This window comes from Taeniopygia guttata, chromosome 1 (assembly GCF_048771995.1).
Source record: "Taeniopygia guttata chromosome 1, bTaeGut7.mat, whole genome shotgun sequence".
In the NCBI taxonomy this organism is placed as follows: domain Eukaryota; kingdom Metazoa; phylum Chordata; class Aves; order Passeriformes; family Estrildidae; genus Taeniopygia; species Taeniopygia guttata.
The window spans coordinates 10,482,392-10,499,009 of NC_133024.1; the positions used below are offsets into that span (position 1 = coordinate 10,482,392).

The 16,618-nt window shown below is 37.0% G+C and overlaps 1 protein-coding gene across 11 annotated transcripts in view; it reads right to left on the reverse strand.

The window, feature by feature from the left end:
• ROBO1 (roundabout guidance receptor 1) overlaps positions 1-16,618 on the reverse strand; it is a 687,808-nt gene that overhangs the window by 53,124 nt on the left and 618,066 nt on the right. For all 11 annotated transcript variants that reach the window (XM_072923411.1, XM_072923395.1, XM_072923401.1 and 8 more), the window contains 6 exons: positions 9,216-9,340; positions 7,159-7,330; positions 4,542-4,747; positions 3,096-3,177; positions 2,759-2,927; positions 2,494-2,660 (listed from right to left, as the gene is read on the reverse strand). In XM_072923411.1, coding sequence (XP_072779512.1) covers positions 2,494-2,660; positions 2,759-2,927; positions 3,096-3,177; positions 4,542-4,747; positions 7,159-7,330; positions 9,216-9,340 — 921 coding nt within the window. The remainder of the gene's footprint in view (positions 1-2,493; positions 2,661-2,758; positions 2,928-3,095; positions 3,178-4,541; positions 4,748-7,158; positions 7,331-9,215; positions 9,341-16,618) is intronic.

A 16,618-nucleotide genomic window follows, 5' to 3' on the forward strand; every position in this document is an offset into this window, starting at 1 on the left:
CCCAGTTGAGGCTGTCTGGATTGTCTGATATTTGGTCTATCCCATAGCTGGAAGGATTATTCATATGCACGAAGGGACAAATTCCTCTCAAAACACACAATAGTATGATGAAAACACATATCTTCTGCATATTGAGCCCTTGGAAAGCACGTTTAACTGAAATGGAATACCTGTCAGATGTGTAAAATTTACAGGGTAATCACTAAGAGGGTAACATGCACTATGGAAAGCAGAGTAACAGTTTCTGTTCCAGGTTCACATCTCACTCCTTGATCACCTTATTTTAAACAAATACCATGCTGACTATGGCTAAAATTCTATGACTGGAAATTCAAGAAAAGTGCTTGCAGTAATTGCTAGTAAGGTTAATGTGTAGTCAGTGAGTGACAAGCACATTGGTAATAACAAAAGAACAAAACCAAAAAAATCCTCCATGGAATCACTGCTATATCCCCATGTAGTATGTTCTGTAGTATGTTCTGCAAACAGCCCATTATCACAGTATTTCCCTCCTCCCAGAGTTTGAAAGCATTAAAGATAAAAGCTTCTGTTTGGGAGCATTGCCTAAATATCACCCTGCTCAGAATGTAACAGGAAAGCCAGTGGAATAATTAGTTCTAGCTTTGCTAGTCAGAAGAGATGAGTCATCCACAATATGGATCAAACTGTTCACAGGCTCAGCCATTTGCACATCTGTGCTGTAAAATGATGTGTGCGCTCTCTTGTTTCAGCTCCAAGCTTCCAAGACAGGGACTGTCAGTGAAAACACCTGGGAATAAGGTTGTTAATGTCTGTAAAGTGTGAAGATGAAGGTACTAGGAAGGCAGTGCTGAAGGGAGCAAGGCACTAACCTACCTTCACCTTGCTTTGTGGACTGAACAAGCCCTTAGGACCAGACTACATCACCCTCATGACAAACGCCAACTGGAAATTTTTGAACTTGCTTAGCTAGACCACAACTTAAACAAAAATGAAATTATATTGGAAGAAGAGCAGAACTGGTCTAAAGGACTTGACACTGGATTACATTTCTTAAAATTGGAGAAAAGTTTATGTTAGTTATTATTTTCACTGAGGTACTGTGTGGCTTTTGGGTTTTCAGCTCTACTAGGTACCCAGAGAACAGTGAAGCTTTTCCATGTCATTATAAACCATTCAGTTGAGTGAACAGAACATTTGCTGTTTCTCAGAATCAGGCCAGTAAACAGTTTGGGACAGACACAATACCTCTTCTCATTTCCAGAAATGAAACTACACTACATGAAAAACAGGCTAGTGCAGCTCTTGCCCCAGAAATCAGGAATCACTAAGAAGTTATTAAATCTCTCCCTGGTAACAGACTTGGGAACCTGTGCAATCCTGATTTTCCATGGGGCTGTGACTCTGCTGTCCATACATATCCACTGAAATTGTCACCCATCAGGAGAAATGCATAATACCAAAAGACAGCAATGTGAAACTGCTCACTCCCCAGGGGGGAAGAGAAAGACTTGCTTTCATACCAACTACAGAAAACATGAGAAGCCCCCAAAGAAAAACACTTTGTTTCCTTTAGAGAACTTCCTTTCAAAAACTAACATGTACTTACTTATACAAACAAAGAAACAAACATACAGCACAGACACTCTTAATAAGCCAGTGGGTCAATTTCTCCAGTAAGTAGGAAGATCAGAAAAACAAACAAAAATACAATCTCTATCACTTTTTCCTTGAAAAACAGTGTGTCTAGTATCCCCCTTCTTAAGAATCTAAGCTTTTCTACTGGAAAAATGAAGGTTTCAGAGCTGCAATGCATTATTGCACATCATCCTAAGTGTCATTTATTTGCTACAGTGAATAGAAAGACAGTTTTAATTTTACTTAGCTGGACTCAGTCCATAACTGGACTTCAGTCACAGCTGGAGTCAGTGGATTACTCCTTCATTCACTTCTACCCAGACTTTTCTTCCACTTGGCTATCTGTAAGCACTGTTTTCTACCCTATTTTACTTCCAGCAGTTGTACTATGGAAACACTTGTAACATACTGCCAAAACCTCTTTACTGGTTCATGGTGCCAAATTCCTTCAAATTTTCAACTTTTCTCTTTCCTATTGCAGCAGAAATCAACTTAGATTACATGCTGTTTCTCTCCTGTCTCAGTCTTAAGCCTTATTTGATTCACTGGACACAGTAATAACATATCCATGGAATTTGAGGATTTGTATGGGAACTCAAAAACACAGGGATTACTTTGGCTGCTAGCAAGAGCTATTCTGCAAGTTGTAACTACCTTTGGATAAGAGATACTAGGGTTCCCTTAGGCAATGCAACATGCTGTCAGAATCTGTATTACAGAGAAAACCAAGTTTAAGCACTGCATTTTACTGTAGTATGTATTATAGCCAGGATAGGTAGACAGTCCAAAGCTACCAGAATTCCTGCATCTGGTATTGCTTAGTCAACTTGTGACACCTGCTGTGGACACCCAAAATGTTCAGTATCAAAAACTTACCTTGAGTTTTCACTGGATCAGATATTTGGCTTGGGTCGCTCAGCCCATATGCATTAGCTGCTCTCACAAGGAAGAGATAAATTGCATTAGGTTTTAGCCCTTTAACTGCAAAACTCTCAGTTTTCACATTCTCAGCTACAGTTTGCCAGCTGCTCCCTGATGCATGGCTAAAGATAAAACACACAACAGCAGGTTAGCACGTGGTTCTTTAAGAACACATTACATGTAAACATAGAGACAGCAAGATCACACCAGACTCACGTACCTGAAGGCCTCAATTATGTAAGAGGTTGGTGTTGCACCTGAATTCAAATTAGGTTGCCATGACAATGTTACTGTATTTCTGCTGACATCTGTAACCTCAGGCTTTGATGGAGCACTAGGAATCAAGTTTGGGTCAGTGGGTCTTGGTGGCTGCACTGGGACTCCAAACTCTGACAAAAGGAGAGAGAAATGCTGAGTACGGACAGGATGCAGCTGTAAGCTAAATGCTGCTCACATCTGCACTGGCAATTTATGACAGAGTTAGATAACTTCTACATTTCAATTTCTGGTTTTCCTTCATGCATTTTCTCCAGACAGAGGAACCCTGATGGAGTTACCTTGGACCTCTATGAACGCGCTCCACGTCGCTTCGCCGCTCGGGGTTGAGGCAATGCAGGTGTACCGGCCCGTGTCGCCCAGCTGAATGGGAGAAGAGAAGAATAAATATTTGAAACAATCAGGCACTCAGTGGGCTAGAAAAGTAATTACAGCTCTCTACGTTCCCCCATGAATATGGATAAATGTATTAGCCTGCAAAAACTTTGCAGCAGAAACTCCTTCCATTAGAAGTTACGATTTTGACAAAACAAAAATGGGTATTTATTTCTGAGCAGTCACAAAAGAATCAGAAATGCAGATTCTAATTTAATGTTAACTATTCTGTAATGAGCAAACTGAAGGCCATTTCCTGTAGCATTTATTCCTTACTCTGCAGAGGTCCTAACAAATAAATTGAGAAGGAACTCAGATGACAAGACACCATGCAACTGTCAACCTTCTACATAAATAATGCCCAGGGATTTATCAGGACTGGAACACTGGAGAACATGTCATCCTTAAAGCAAAGCTTAAATATTGCACAGGGTACATATGGGGCTCCCTGTGTTAGTATAAATTTCATTCTACAGCAGACCCAAAAAAGAATCTCCATATGCTATCCTCATCCAGTTCTCAATGTTGGATTATTTGCCCATATGCGACTTAATCACATTTCAAAGTGTTTTTTTTTTTTTTTTTTCCCAAAAAAGAAATGCTATCCTCCTCAGGTCCCAGCCTCAGCAGATGAACTGAATGGAAGTGATCAAAAATCAGAGATTCAAGCTCTAAGCCAGTCTAACTTGTATTTGGCAGCAGGGCAACTCTGGAGGAAATGGTAAAGTGATGTATTCAGCCTAATCTAAAAAAGAAAAAAAATTACTTCATTTCAAACCACAGAAAAGATAGCAGAGAATATCTAGTATGCTACAACTTCACATTTTAGAACATTTTAAAGTGTGCAATGCATGACCAGCAGCACCTGAGGAAGTCGGGTATTTGACAGGTTAACCATTTTAAGCTATGTTACACTGATGAGTGAGCATGTTTAAACACTAAAAGCTCTTACGAAAAAGCTGTGTATGTGGTTCTATTACTGAATATGCTAAACAAAGGTTTTCTTTATAAACATTTGAATTAATTAGATCATTTTAATCTATTAGTGCTAAAGGCCAAATAATGTAATGATTTGTCTTACTAAAATACATTCCCCGTCATGTTTTAAAGTACCAAATAATCCCCTTAATTAATACCTCTTTACAGCATTTTTTGTTATGAAAATAATGTGCCCTAGGCAGGTGTAAAGCATAAAGAATGTACTATCAGAAAACATGAAGTATCAAATATTTTAGTACATTTATGTAACCTTTCATTAATTTTAAGCATAGGGTTTACTACATCAAAAATGCCTGGAGGTGAAAGCACAAAATGAAACAAACCAAGAAAACCCATTTGCCAGTTCAGGCTACCTTGGCATATCTGATCTGCAGCGCTCCTGTCTCCAGCTGCTTGATGCGAGAGTCTTGGGTGGAAATGAGGATTCCATCCTTTTTCCAGAGGATAGTGGGCATTAAAGTGCCTGTGGCCACACAGCTCAGCACTAAAGTCCCATCCACAGCCACAGTCTGATTCGCAGGACCCTGCCGAATGACAGGGGGCGGCCGGTCTGCAATCACTGCCAGGAGAAACAACAGCACAGACCTTTCTGCAACTGGAAGCAATTTTCTAATCATCTAAGCAACAGCAGTTGCCTGAGGCTTTGAAACAAACTAAAAATAATTAAACAAGTAATTAAAGTTGGAGGCATGCATTATTCAGGGCAGGGTGCATTATAATGATGCACAGCTAGGGATGTTTAAAATGATACACTACGCAGTATTTTCAGAACAGAGAAAGGATTGCATATTACACACTGCTATCCTCCAGGCATTCTCCAAGTCCAATGTCTTTATGAAGTGATAATGGAAAAAGAAAGGACTTCCCAGATCTTTTGGCAAGGCAGAGATTTCACCTTTTCCATCTTTCACCACTGCCAGGCCTATGTAACATACCTCATACTTCCAACATTTAAAGACAAAGAAAAAGGAGGTAGGCAGTGAGGGGGTAACCTCACAAATACCTCCTGCCTAAATAACCATTTTTTGTGTGCCACCAACTCCTCTTGCTGGTGTGTCATAATTGTGAGATGCCCAGCAGTAGGGTAAAGCAAACACAAATGGATAGAACCATTTTGGAAAGATTTCTTCTATTAAATATTGTTCCAGTAGTTTCTGATTTTTATGAGGACTTCAGAAGGAAGAAAATCCCATAATCCCATTGTCTATGTCAATTTTAATACATTTTTCAAGCAATGGAAATTAGTTACTACTGATGAGTTATTTAATTATACTGCACAGAAAAATATAAACCAGTCTCAGTATTCACTGAAAAAAAGAACGGTAGTATTCTATTACTCAAAAAAGAGGTAAAAGTAATCTTGTTGTATTTTTGGGATCTGCTTTAGCCATACTTTTAAATGTCATAAATCTGTTCAGCAGTGGCATGGGTCTCACGTAACTTAAAAACTGGTTTGGTAGCTGAAATATAAACCTGAAGTTCTGATAATCTGTGAACATTAGCTATTTCTAAATTACTTTTCATAACAACAGACAGGATGTTAGCACTGTTTTGTTTGGCCAAATTCCATCTCCCATAATTTCATTTGCATGTTCAAATGACACTCTGTTTTCAACTGCTTTATTTATCCTTTAGTCCTTGTCCCAACCTGTTGCTACACACTTTAAGGCCATCAAAATCCTTCTCTGCAGAGACAGACAAAATAAGCCTACTTATAATTTGCATTTGACTTTGACAAGTTTGTAAAGAACTTTGCAGTTGGCAAAGGTAAGGAGTTGACTGATATGTGCTTTATAGGAGAAATCTAATGACACTGACATTCATGGCTGATTTAAGTCCACTGAAGTTGATGACAACTCCTCCTATCTTTAGGAAAACCATTCATAAAGGCATTTTAATACCTTTACAAATACTCAGCATATTCTGCTTTCACTGTTATAGAAGTACAAAAAACTGTTGCAAGAAATTATAAAATATCTGATGAGCATCTACTCATTAGATCAATTTAGAAAATATAATGAAGAAAATGCATTTAAAATTATTATTTCCAAGTACAGATGGCATAGGTCATTAGCAGAAAACTGTTGTAAATTTATTTCTCATCCTGCCATGGACTTCTTCCCAGGAAAAAATGGAAAAAAGAGGATTAGGAAATGTGGCTTACAATTTGTGAGGAGCCAGAAGGGATGTAGCCCTACTCCTCCTATGTCAATCCAGGGGGAGGGGGAGATAAATAAACAATTTTATACTACAGCTTCAGTGCATGTTTTGTAGTACTTTATTATTTCTATGTTTTCTATAGGGCAAAGGGCTATTTTATAGAAGCTTCTCAGAAATCAGCTTCCCTCTGCTCCAGTTCTCTCTCTTATCCTCTTCCTCTTTAAATGCTAAGATTATTATTTTCCCTGTGTATCTCTGCTGTTTAAAAGAAGAAGTATTTCTGATAATTGGCAAACTGGCCTCACTTTACTGCTTGTAGTCATGCTCCCTGTAGCTTTCTCATCTTGTATTTCTTCCTAACTAGTCCTAAAAAGGGATGTATAATTTCTGTTATTCTGCTGATCTCCATACAGCTTGATATTTTTTTCATAGCTAAAACACAATATTAAGAAACAGGGAAAAAAACAGGTAAATGAAGGGATTAGCAAATGGCTACATAATAAAAGGCAGCAAGCAATATGAAAGTAAATTAAATCAAGTGGGAGAAGCTAAGAAAGAGTCAGATAAAAATGAACAGATCTGACAAAAATCCATACATTGAATGTACTCACCAAATACAAAATGGAAATACAGAGTTACACATCATCCAGAATTGTAAGTCTCTGACAGACATGGCCAAAACAGGATTTTTATGTTCAAAGAAACATGCAAGCCACATTTATGCAAAACAGATTTCAAAGTAGTGTCACATCACTGCACTGCTGTCTTCAAATAAAAAACTTGGAAATGATAAAATGAATCTATGATTACCATCTGTAACTTCCAAGTAGGCTTTTGTTATGATACTTCCTGCAACATTTAAAGTCTGGCAGATGTAGTACCCAACATCAGATCTCTGGACATTGGTGATGGTGAGGTCTCCAGTCTGGGAAACTGAAAATCGGCTGGATGACTGCGGGGGCTGGTATGAGAAAAGCAGATTCTGAAAGATTTACAGAAAGAAAAGTGGACAAAAATAGGTTAAATAAATTCAAATATCAATGTGCATAACTTTATTGTAGCTAAACAAATAAATCTTCTTATATTATACAGAAAATATTCTGCTCTTCATGTCTTAAGAATGTCTACACCACAATGTGAATAGCTTCTGTAAGATTTTTTAATGATAAAATAGGTGCAGATGTGCACATAAAATTGTGTGAGACTTCTGAGATTGCTCTAATGCTCTCTAAGATCAATACTAGACTTTGCACCAAGTGTAACAGAGTCTAGTGAAGATGTGAAATTTACAGAAACCACAATGGTGCAGGCAACTGTGGTGAACCTCAGCAATTTGCTTCGATGTTCTTTTTTAGAACTTGCTCCAGGGAATTAGTTTTCTTTCATTTAAATGCAGATGGTGGTTTACTTATCTGTAGTTTAACATTTGCCTTCCTACAAATGGAGGAGTTTTTAAAAAAGAGATGCTCTGTAGGTCTCTTCGAATAGAGTGCTTGTGTTTTATGAAAAGTCTTATAATACTGAATCAAATCCTATCCCTATTTAGATAGTTTGGGTATGAAGTACATAGTGTTTACCAAAAATCAGCTGGGGGTTGATGAATTTCTACCTCTGGCTGAACAACCAGTGGATAAGAATACTTTAGGATCATGGAGGGTATATTTATCTCTTTTTCTTGGCTAACTACATTTTGCATTTCCAAAAATTGTCCAAAGGAATGGGACACAATTTTCTCCAGTACTAGCAAACTCTGTCCTCAACCTCCTCTTTCATTTTGCTCAATCATCACAAGTGGTCACACTCAGTAGAGTCAAAAATTAGCAAAAAAAAAAAAAAAAAAAAGTACTAGACAACATGTAGTTAAATAAATAAAAGAAAATAAATAATAAAATAAAAACATAATATACTAATATATATATATATATATATATATATATATACCACTGACGATTATAAACTAAATTTGGTCAGCAGTCCAGTTGTACTTAGGAATTCAGACAAAAATGTTGCAAATGGAGTAAAGAAGCCCATCTCCAAGTCTTCTCAATTTCTCTGCCCTATTGTTTTGTAACACAAAGAACCCTGTCATATACTCTTGCACCATTCATTCACAGGAAAACCAGAATCCCATATTCCTTCTTTCCTTCCAATAAAGAATACTTTGTGTCACATACCTCCTTCAAAAGATGACTGAAAGAAAACTGCAATTCTCTTGCTGCGCTATATTGTGTTTCACCCACTAGCTTTCAAGATCCTTTACAAAGAAGATGAAAATAATTTTCCCTCCCATTCAAATTAGGAACTTGGGAGAAAAAGTGACCTATTCAGGTATGATCTGTCAGTCAACTGATGGAGTTGGAAAGGAGTTCACCTCAGCCCAGAACCAGAGTCCTACCCATGCAGTGATGCAGATCAATGCAGCAAATAGTTTAATTTGCCAGAAACTCAAAAACACATGGCAAACTAACAGCTGCACCATAGACCCAGAGCCAAACTTTCTGAAAATCTGGGATTGTTTGGGGGCTTGACCAAATTTCAGTGTAAGTCATCTCTCCATTTCTTAAAAGTTCTCCCTGTTAGGTGAAATAGATTATCAGAGTAGTGAAACATTGAATGTTTCTAGTTGATTCACAGATTTATTTTTACATTCATGGAGAAAACAGGAGACAGCAAGACATAAATCTTTTCTGGCAAGACAGACATCACCTAGCATGCACATGCCTTAGAAGCAAAGAATAAGTATCCAGCATCTCCAAGCTCTAAACTTGTTTTCCACATCTTTAAAACAATAATTAAAATACTTTTCTCTCATATGAAATAATTTCTTGAAGAAACTGCCAGGAAGGAGGACAGAAAGGCTGTTTCACCTGACTCCCTTCTCTCCGCCAGAAGATGGCTGGCTGAGGGTTCCCAGTTGCTTCACACTGGAAAGTCACCGTTCTCCCCAGGGCAGCCACCTGGTCTCGAGGCTTTACAACAAACTGTGGAGGTTCTGAAAGGAAAACACCAAAAATAAATCAATCACACTGCCATCAGCTGATTTGAAAGAACAATTTGCCTCCTGAGTTTTAATGGTATAAACCAGAATAGGCAAGTTTCTTTAATAAGGAGAGGCACACATTGGTCTCTAACAGCCACAGCTTCAGCATCACTCAGATCATCTTTTCTGTCTGGACCTCCCAATTAAAACCCTGACTGTGCAATATATGCTTTTAGTGCTTACCCATTGTACAAGGAAATGAGTCCCACCAGCCTGGTGAGACAACCTGCAGAGCAACAATCACCAATACAAACAAATCTGCTACAATTTGGTTTTTAAAGGAGGAATAGGGCTGCAAACCAGAATGGAGAAATTTTTGAGGGACAGCTGGTCCAGAGGTCAGACTTTGTTAAGGCCTGCAAGACACACTGCTGAGTAACTATGAATTCAGGCTTACACACACAAAACTCATCTTCTCTGACTTAGGAAAGCTGAGGAGAGGAAAAGCCCTTAAGTGCTTATATAAGAGACTTTTGATATAATCATGATCTCAAAATCTTGAAGTCAAAAGCCCAAGAAATACTATTCAAATTATAACCACTTAAAATCTCCAGTTCAAACACATTGAGAAGGAATGAATTTAAAGGAACAGCAGAGCTAAATGTCTTCCTCATTTACATACCCAAGAGCATGTTCAAACAAAATATATATGCAAATGAAGGCAAATTTGAAACATCTGCTCAGCCTAACATTATAAATACTGCCAGCATTGTTTGATTTATACTGACTTCAACAACCCCTTCATCCAGTACTAAGTAGAATGTCAAAAAATCAAGTCAGTCACATTAAAAAAAAAAATCAGCATAGATGGCATTGGTGATGGAAGAACAGAAAAAATCTAGCATGTTCTATAGGCTGTTAACTCTTGCTTCTTGAAAAATGTGCATTAAATTAAAGCCCATTTATTTATTAATTTCCATTTTTTCTGATCATCTGCCTAAAACTAATTATGCTCTCTCTCTTCTTTGGATTGAGAATAAAGGGGATGTTTTGCATCTGACTTTAAGAAATCAAATGATTTTGATGTCCATTTCCTTTTTTTCCCCCTTGTGAACATTGATGTTTACACAAGATTTTCCTTTTAAAACAGTGCAAAATATGTAATTCAAACATGTGTTTTGCAAACATCAAGCAGTAGGGGCTTTATCTAGAATAAATTCAATAATGCTTAAGTCCTTCTTTAAAAAAAACTGCTTCCAGTGTTCCTGTGGGCCAATTCTTGCAGTTATCTGTTCCCCCTGCCTTGTGTCTACTCCCTGGTGAGCTCATATCAGAATATATTCTTCCTACGCCGCTCCTGCTTTGAGAGGAATTTTTGAAGCATAACACTATTGTCTATATTTGGATGCAAATGCTACCTTTCCTAGCATTTCCTTAGATAAGAAACTATGCAAAGCAAAGCTAAGACTGACCTACTGTAATTAGCTGACTTCAAAACATTTAGCTCTGAAACGTTCAACCAGTACCTTGGAAGAAGATGTGGGAAGACTTTGACATGACAACACGCTTCATGTGGGAGGGAGGGAGAACCGGCTGGGGGTTTGCCATGGGATTGTGAGGCATGGGCAGGGGGAAATGGAGATGAGGGTGAAGCACCTTTATTATGCTGCTAGATTCTAGGAAGGAGAATAAATTTAGCATACAGTTAAATTTAGTGCTTGGCAGTTCTGTACTAGCCTCTGACACAATGCCACACAATGTGGAACTGAGGGCTTCTAAACCCTGTGCTAGTGCAAAGGATTTATTAGGTTGCAGATTTTGTTGAACTCAAGGACAGGTACAACTATTAAGAAAATAAAATGGTTCTGACTGCTGGAGAAATAGCTGGATGGTTGTGAATATAGTATCTCAAGATGACCATTCAGAGACTACTTAATGCAAAAAGGAAGAGGAATTTAGTCTTATAGGCAGCCATTGTAGAAATTATAAAATATAAACAGGTACATATTTCTCTAAGTATTATTCTAAATACATATTTTGTATGGATACTACTCTAAAAATAGATGCATATTGCCCATATATGTATAATTCTAAATCCATTGCAACCAAGGTAAATAATATAAATCTTATTAGCTTCGATTTTAGAAGAATTAAACAGGGTTAATTGAAACTATTATTAAATTCCATTCTTTGTTAACTGTACTAGAAGCTTTTTCACTGCCTTTTTTTTTTAGTATCATTTAGTTTGATTTCACACCTTGGGTCACATATATGTGGTATGTAATGATGGGACTATAAAGATGCCAAAATAATAAATCCCTGTAAGAACAACTTCTATCTTAGAAACCTCGTAACCAAACACAATTGTTTTAGCACACTTTGAAGTTCAACCCATGCAGTCACTGAAGAAAAGAGACATTAGGATTTGACTCGCTACATCATACAAAAACAGAAATAAAATTTGCGACCCATTACCTTTCTCTTTGCCATTAAGTTACCCATACTTCATGCAGAATTTATTCTGTTCGATGTGTCTTGCCAATAACAAGTAAAAGGTGGGAGCTGAGTGGTTGGAGGACATGGAAGGGGATGGATGGGAAGGGGAGGAGAAGTTCTTGTCACAGTGATACGATGACTAGAAGATGGCCAATAAAATTTCAACTTACCAGACACAACTAAAAACAAAAACAAAACAAAAAGAAAACATGGAATAAATAAAATTGAACTGACATGAAACAAAGCAAAGAATAAAGCAAAATTTAAAAAAAAATTAAAAACGGATCCTTGGTAAGGATCTTAGAAAGCAAACATATATTCTGATATATGAAAAACAGGTTTATAATGTTGAACAACATTTTTATATTTTGATTCTTAAACAGCAGTCTCTATCACATACTGAAAAGCAGGTGGCAGAGGAAAATGGGTAACAGACTGAAATACTGGCCAGGCAATCTGGGTTCTACTCCAAGCCTTTCTAATAAACTGATGTGTACCTTGAGTAATTTTTTCCCCCCATTACTATTATTATTCATCTGCATCAAGATTTTTCCATGGCAAAACTGACTTAAAATCTCCAGTAAATATCAATCTGCAACATTGCTGAAGTGGAACAGTAACATTTACAGCCTTTCTAAAGCATCTAAAAATTTACAAATGGAATATATTTTTCTGAAGCTAATATCTCTTAAAAAGGAAATTTCATTAAAAATAATAATATTCTACAGCATTTAGGCCACACACAAATCTCTTTAGTATAGGATTGCTGAGTCAAGGTCATAAGGCTCACTAATAAACTGTAAATGCAAAGTATACTACAAATTAAAACTACTTTGAGAAGAATCTTAACCATTTTCTTTGTCCCACAAACCAGAATTTCATTAAAATATTCAAAACAAAACATTTATTGCAAAACATTATATTTCTCAATGGAAAATGTCAGTGCCAAATTATCAAATATTAAATTATCCTTCAACCATAGCTCAGAATTTTCATAAACTTTGAAATGGCTCAGATCCTGGCAACGTAACTTTGCTTATAAAAGAAAGGCATGTTTGAAAGTATTCCAACCTCCTATCAGTGATGGAAAAAACAGACTGAAAATAAAAAAAAAAAAAAAAACAGAAGTAATGCATTTTGAAATTACACACAGAAATATAAATGAAATTATGAAATGATGAAATTATACTGACCAAAAAAAGGAAAAAGTTAATTTTAAGAAAGTTAATTGGCTATAATTACAGTAAAGGTCCAAAAATATATAAATTTTTAAATGCATGCTACACTTTGGTCTTATCACTTTATGATGAGAGTAAACCAGCTCTTGCTCAGCATGGGCACAGTTTCGTATCAAGTAGCTAAGCACCCTGCATTCACCATCCTCTGATAAATGCAGGAGACCACTAACAGGCAGTTTGCCAACATTCATTAGGTATGAGGAGTCCTGACCTCCTGTTCTAATAAACACAGAGGACTCCAGGTGTACTGTGAAAACAAAGCAAGAAAGAGAATCTGATAGAATATTGGAACTTGGAACGTGCTGAAGACAAGAAGCTGCAACTGCATATACCAAACCCAGATCAACTCGATATGAGTTTTATAAGAGACATTTACTTTTAAAGGAAATAATCTTAAAGCGAAGAAGTTTAAAATACTATTTTCCAAAGATTTCTGTTTTAAAGAATTATTCTGGATGTGCACTAGCCTTCTTTAAATGGTATTTCTCAAAAAGAAAATCAGTTTACTGACTACTCAATTACTCTGCTCAGATTATTTGTAAGACTATAGTTCCTAAGAGGAGCGGGCAAGAAATGCTACAGACAAATTCCTGAGAGAAATCTGCGTTTCCCCAGGTACTGTTGTCCGTGTGTAAGTCTGTATTTCCCAATAACCATGGCTTTTTCACTCAACAGCCCTTCACTAAACTTGCAATTACAATCTGACTTGCTCTGGAATTAGAAATTATTCTCTTCAAAACACAACTCATTGTACATGAAACAGCCTGATAAGAGACTTAATGGAATGAAATTCTTGCACAGAGAAAGCAACTCTAAATTATTTTTTTTCATTTGTTGAGTAGTGCCAAGAAGAGGAAAGTTCAGCCTTCTTAGAAGCAATGCAGAGCTGCCTAAGTCCTCTACTGTAAACTCCTTGGAAAATGCCTAACAGAGTGCTCAATTATATTCCTACAAATTAAATTCACTTCTAAGTGCTGAATTTCCCCTTTTCTTTTTATTAGACATTTCTTACTGTAGGTCAAAAATAACCCTGTCAAGCAAATATAATTTTTTGCCCACCTGTGAAAACAGAGGGGACACTGATATATAAAAATAAATCCCTGTAGAAACAGGGCATCACATTGGTTGCAAATTTGTTGAAAGGGCAAAGGGTGAAGTTTCATAGAAAAATTTGAACAATTTTGTCAGAAGGATATCATGTGGTTTAAAAGAACAACAATAATAGCAACATCTAAAACAAAGACCACATTCTTAGTTTGATTTGTGGCCTATTGATATCTAAGGTTACTAAAACTGAGAAGCAAATAGTTTTTCCTCTATCATAGCACATTTTATTTGACACCACTTTCAATTATAAAGTAAATTAATTTTCCCTGTGTTAATCATGGCTTTTCACATGGCAATTAAGTGGAATAACCTGTTTGTAAAGACAGGAAGTTAACACGTAAAACCGCAATTACCAAAGGAATAATATTTTTGCCTTTCATATAATTTCCTTGACATGCAAGGCTTTTCAGGGAAGACGTGTCCAGTCGCTGAACAAAAACCAAAAGAAAAGTGGTTTCCAGTCTAGTGACGTGATCTTTTAATGCCTTATTCTTTCCAGCAATCCTATCAACCTCACTGGGACTATTGGTATCATTAAATCCACTCACAGGAGTAGGAATTTGCAGTTTTAGGACTTAAACTACAGCCCAGTACAGTTGCCAGATGTTAATGGAGCAACTATTACATCTGACAGATGTAGTTTTGTAGGTTCACATGATAATCATGTTGGAAGCAACCTCAGAGGTCTCCATTCCAACTTCCTGCTCAAGAGGGTCAGCTACAGGGTCAGTCAGAGATTGATCCAGGGCCTTAAAAATTGCAAGGAATAACAATGCACAGACCCTGGCAGCCCAGTCTGCTGCTTGGCTGCCCAGCCAGTGGAGAAATGCCTTCTCATATCCAGCCTCAATCGACCTAGTTTCAACTTAAATCCATTGGCTTCTTGTGCTCCCCCCATGCACTGCTGGGATGAGCCTGGGTCTGTCTCACCCTGGGGTCTCACGAGACCTCAACATGCTGTGTGCAATGACTCCATGTAAAAAAGACACATTTTGTTGCTCTCCACAGAGGTGAAGGCATATGTTGATCTAATGTTTCTCTAGAATCCACTGGTCTCCTCATATTTAGAATAAAATATTATAGTGTTGCATCTGTTTCCTAGTCTGCCATTAGGCAAGTTAGAAGCTTCAAGTACCCCATTTTTGATAGCTTGGTAGCAATTATTTATCTTAAAGGAGTAAAATTATAGAAATTTTAATTTATGTATACTAATAAGATGCTTTTGAGATCTTGAGATCCAAGGTGGTACTTAACTACTAAAGAGGATTTTATTCAGCATGTTTAATACTCATTAGTTATTGTTCTCACTATATTATCTGCAAATATCTTCCAGGTGCTTGGAAGATATCCTGTTATTTAACTGCCACAAGTTCAACACTTTTGATTGAAGCTCAATGTGTTTCACTTTTGATTATTTAAAAAAAATCTTTATGTCTTCAAGGACTGCTGGACACTAACAGAGGTCATTATAAAAGAAGCAAGAAAGTACATCTCTAGACCACAGAAATTAAGCAATCCCAATTTTCAGGCCAATAATTACACACAACAATCAAGCTCATATCCAAACTTTAGCTTCTGTATAATTGACCATTATGACTAATCTAGAAAAGGGCAGTTACAATGAAATTTGGATTCCTTTCAAGTAATGTTGTGATACATTAATCCCAGTTCAAGTGAAATATATCAGAGGTTGCATGTGCCTGTAGAAATGAAGTGGTAGGAGACAGGACAGGACTATGAGCAGATGTGCTGGAGAAGACAGTGGAGTAAGAAGCTGGAATTTCCACTGGGATTGGCCAGGTCCAGACTAGACAGTAAGAGGGGAGAAACAGCAGAGCTAACAACAGACATAGCACAGAGATGGCTGTGTTATCTGCCAGGGAGCTGAAACTCAGTTGTTTGTCATCTTCATATGAAATAAATGGGTGAGAAACCCACAGTTTATGACCTCTATTTGAAATGTGTGGGTACAGAAAATTTGGATACTACAGTCACATGCAGAAGAAATGCAAGAATCTGATTATGTTTAACAAACTGGTCAAACTGAGTTTTCACGCCTGAAAAAACAAACTACCAAGAAATCCTGAATAATTCCAAACAAAAATGCTGCAAAAAGCTGCCAACATCTTCTATTTAAAAATGTGTTTAATTTCTAATCCTGCTAAACTCTGAAATCTAATGAAACACTTTTTATGTTCAAATATCTGAATGATGACCATTGAACGCCTCCCTGAAACATGACTACCAGATATTTATGTTGGTGTTTTGCAAAAACTATTATTAACGGAGATAGTTTAAGACAATGTGCCATGTTCCATTTCCTATCTGGTGATTTGTAGACTATTTGTTCTTATCAAAGCAATCTGAAACTCTCAATATCCTTGATATGCACATCTCTCTGCAGTCATTTGTGGGACATATCACTTTCTACAGAGAAATAAACAAAAGC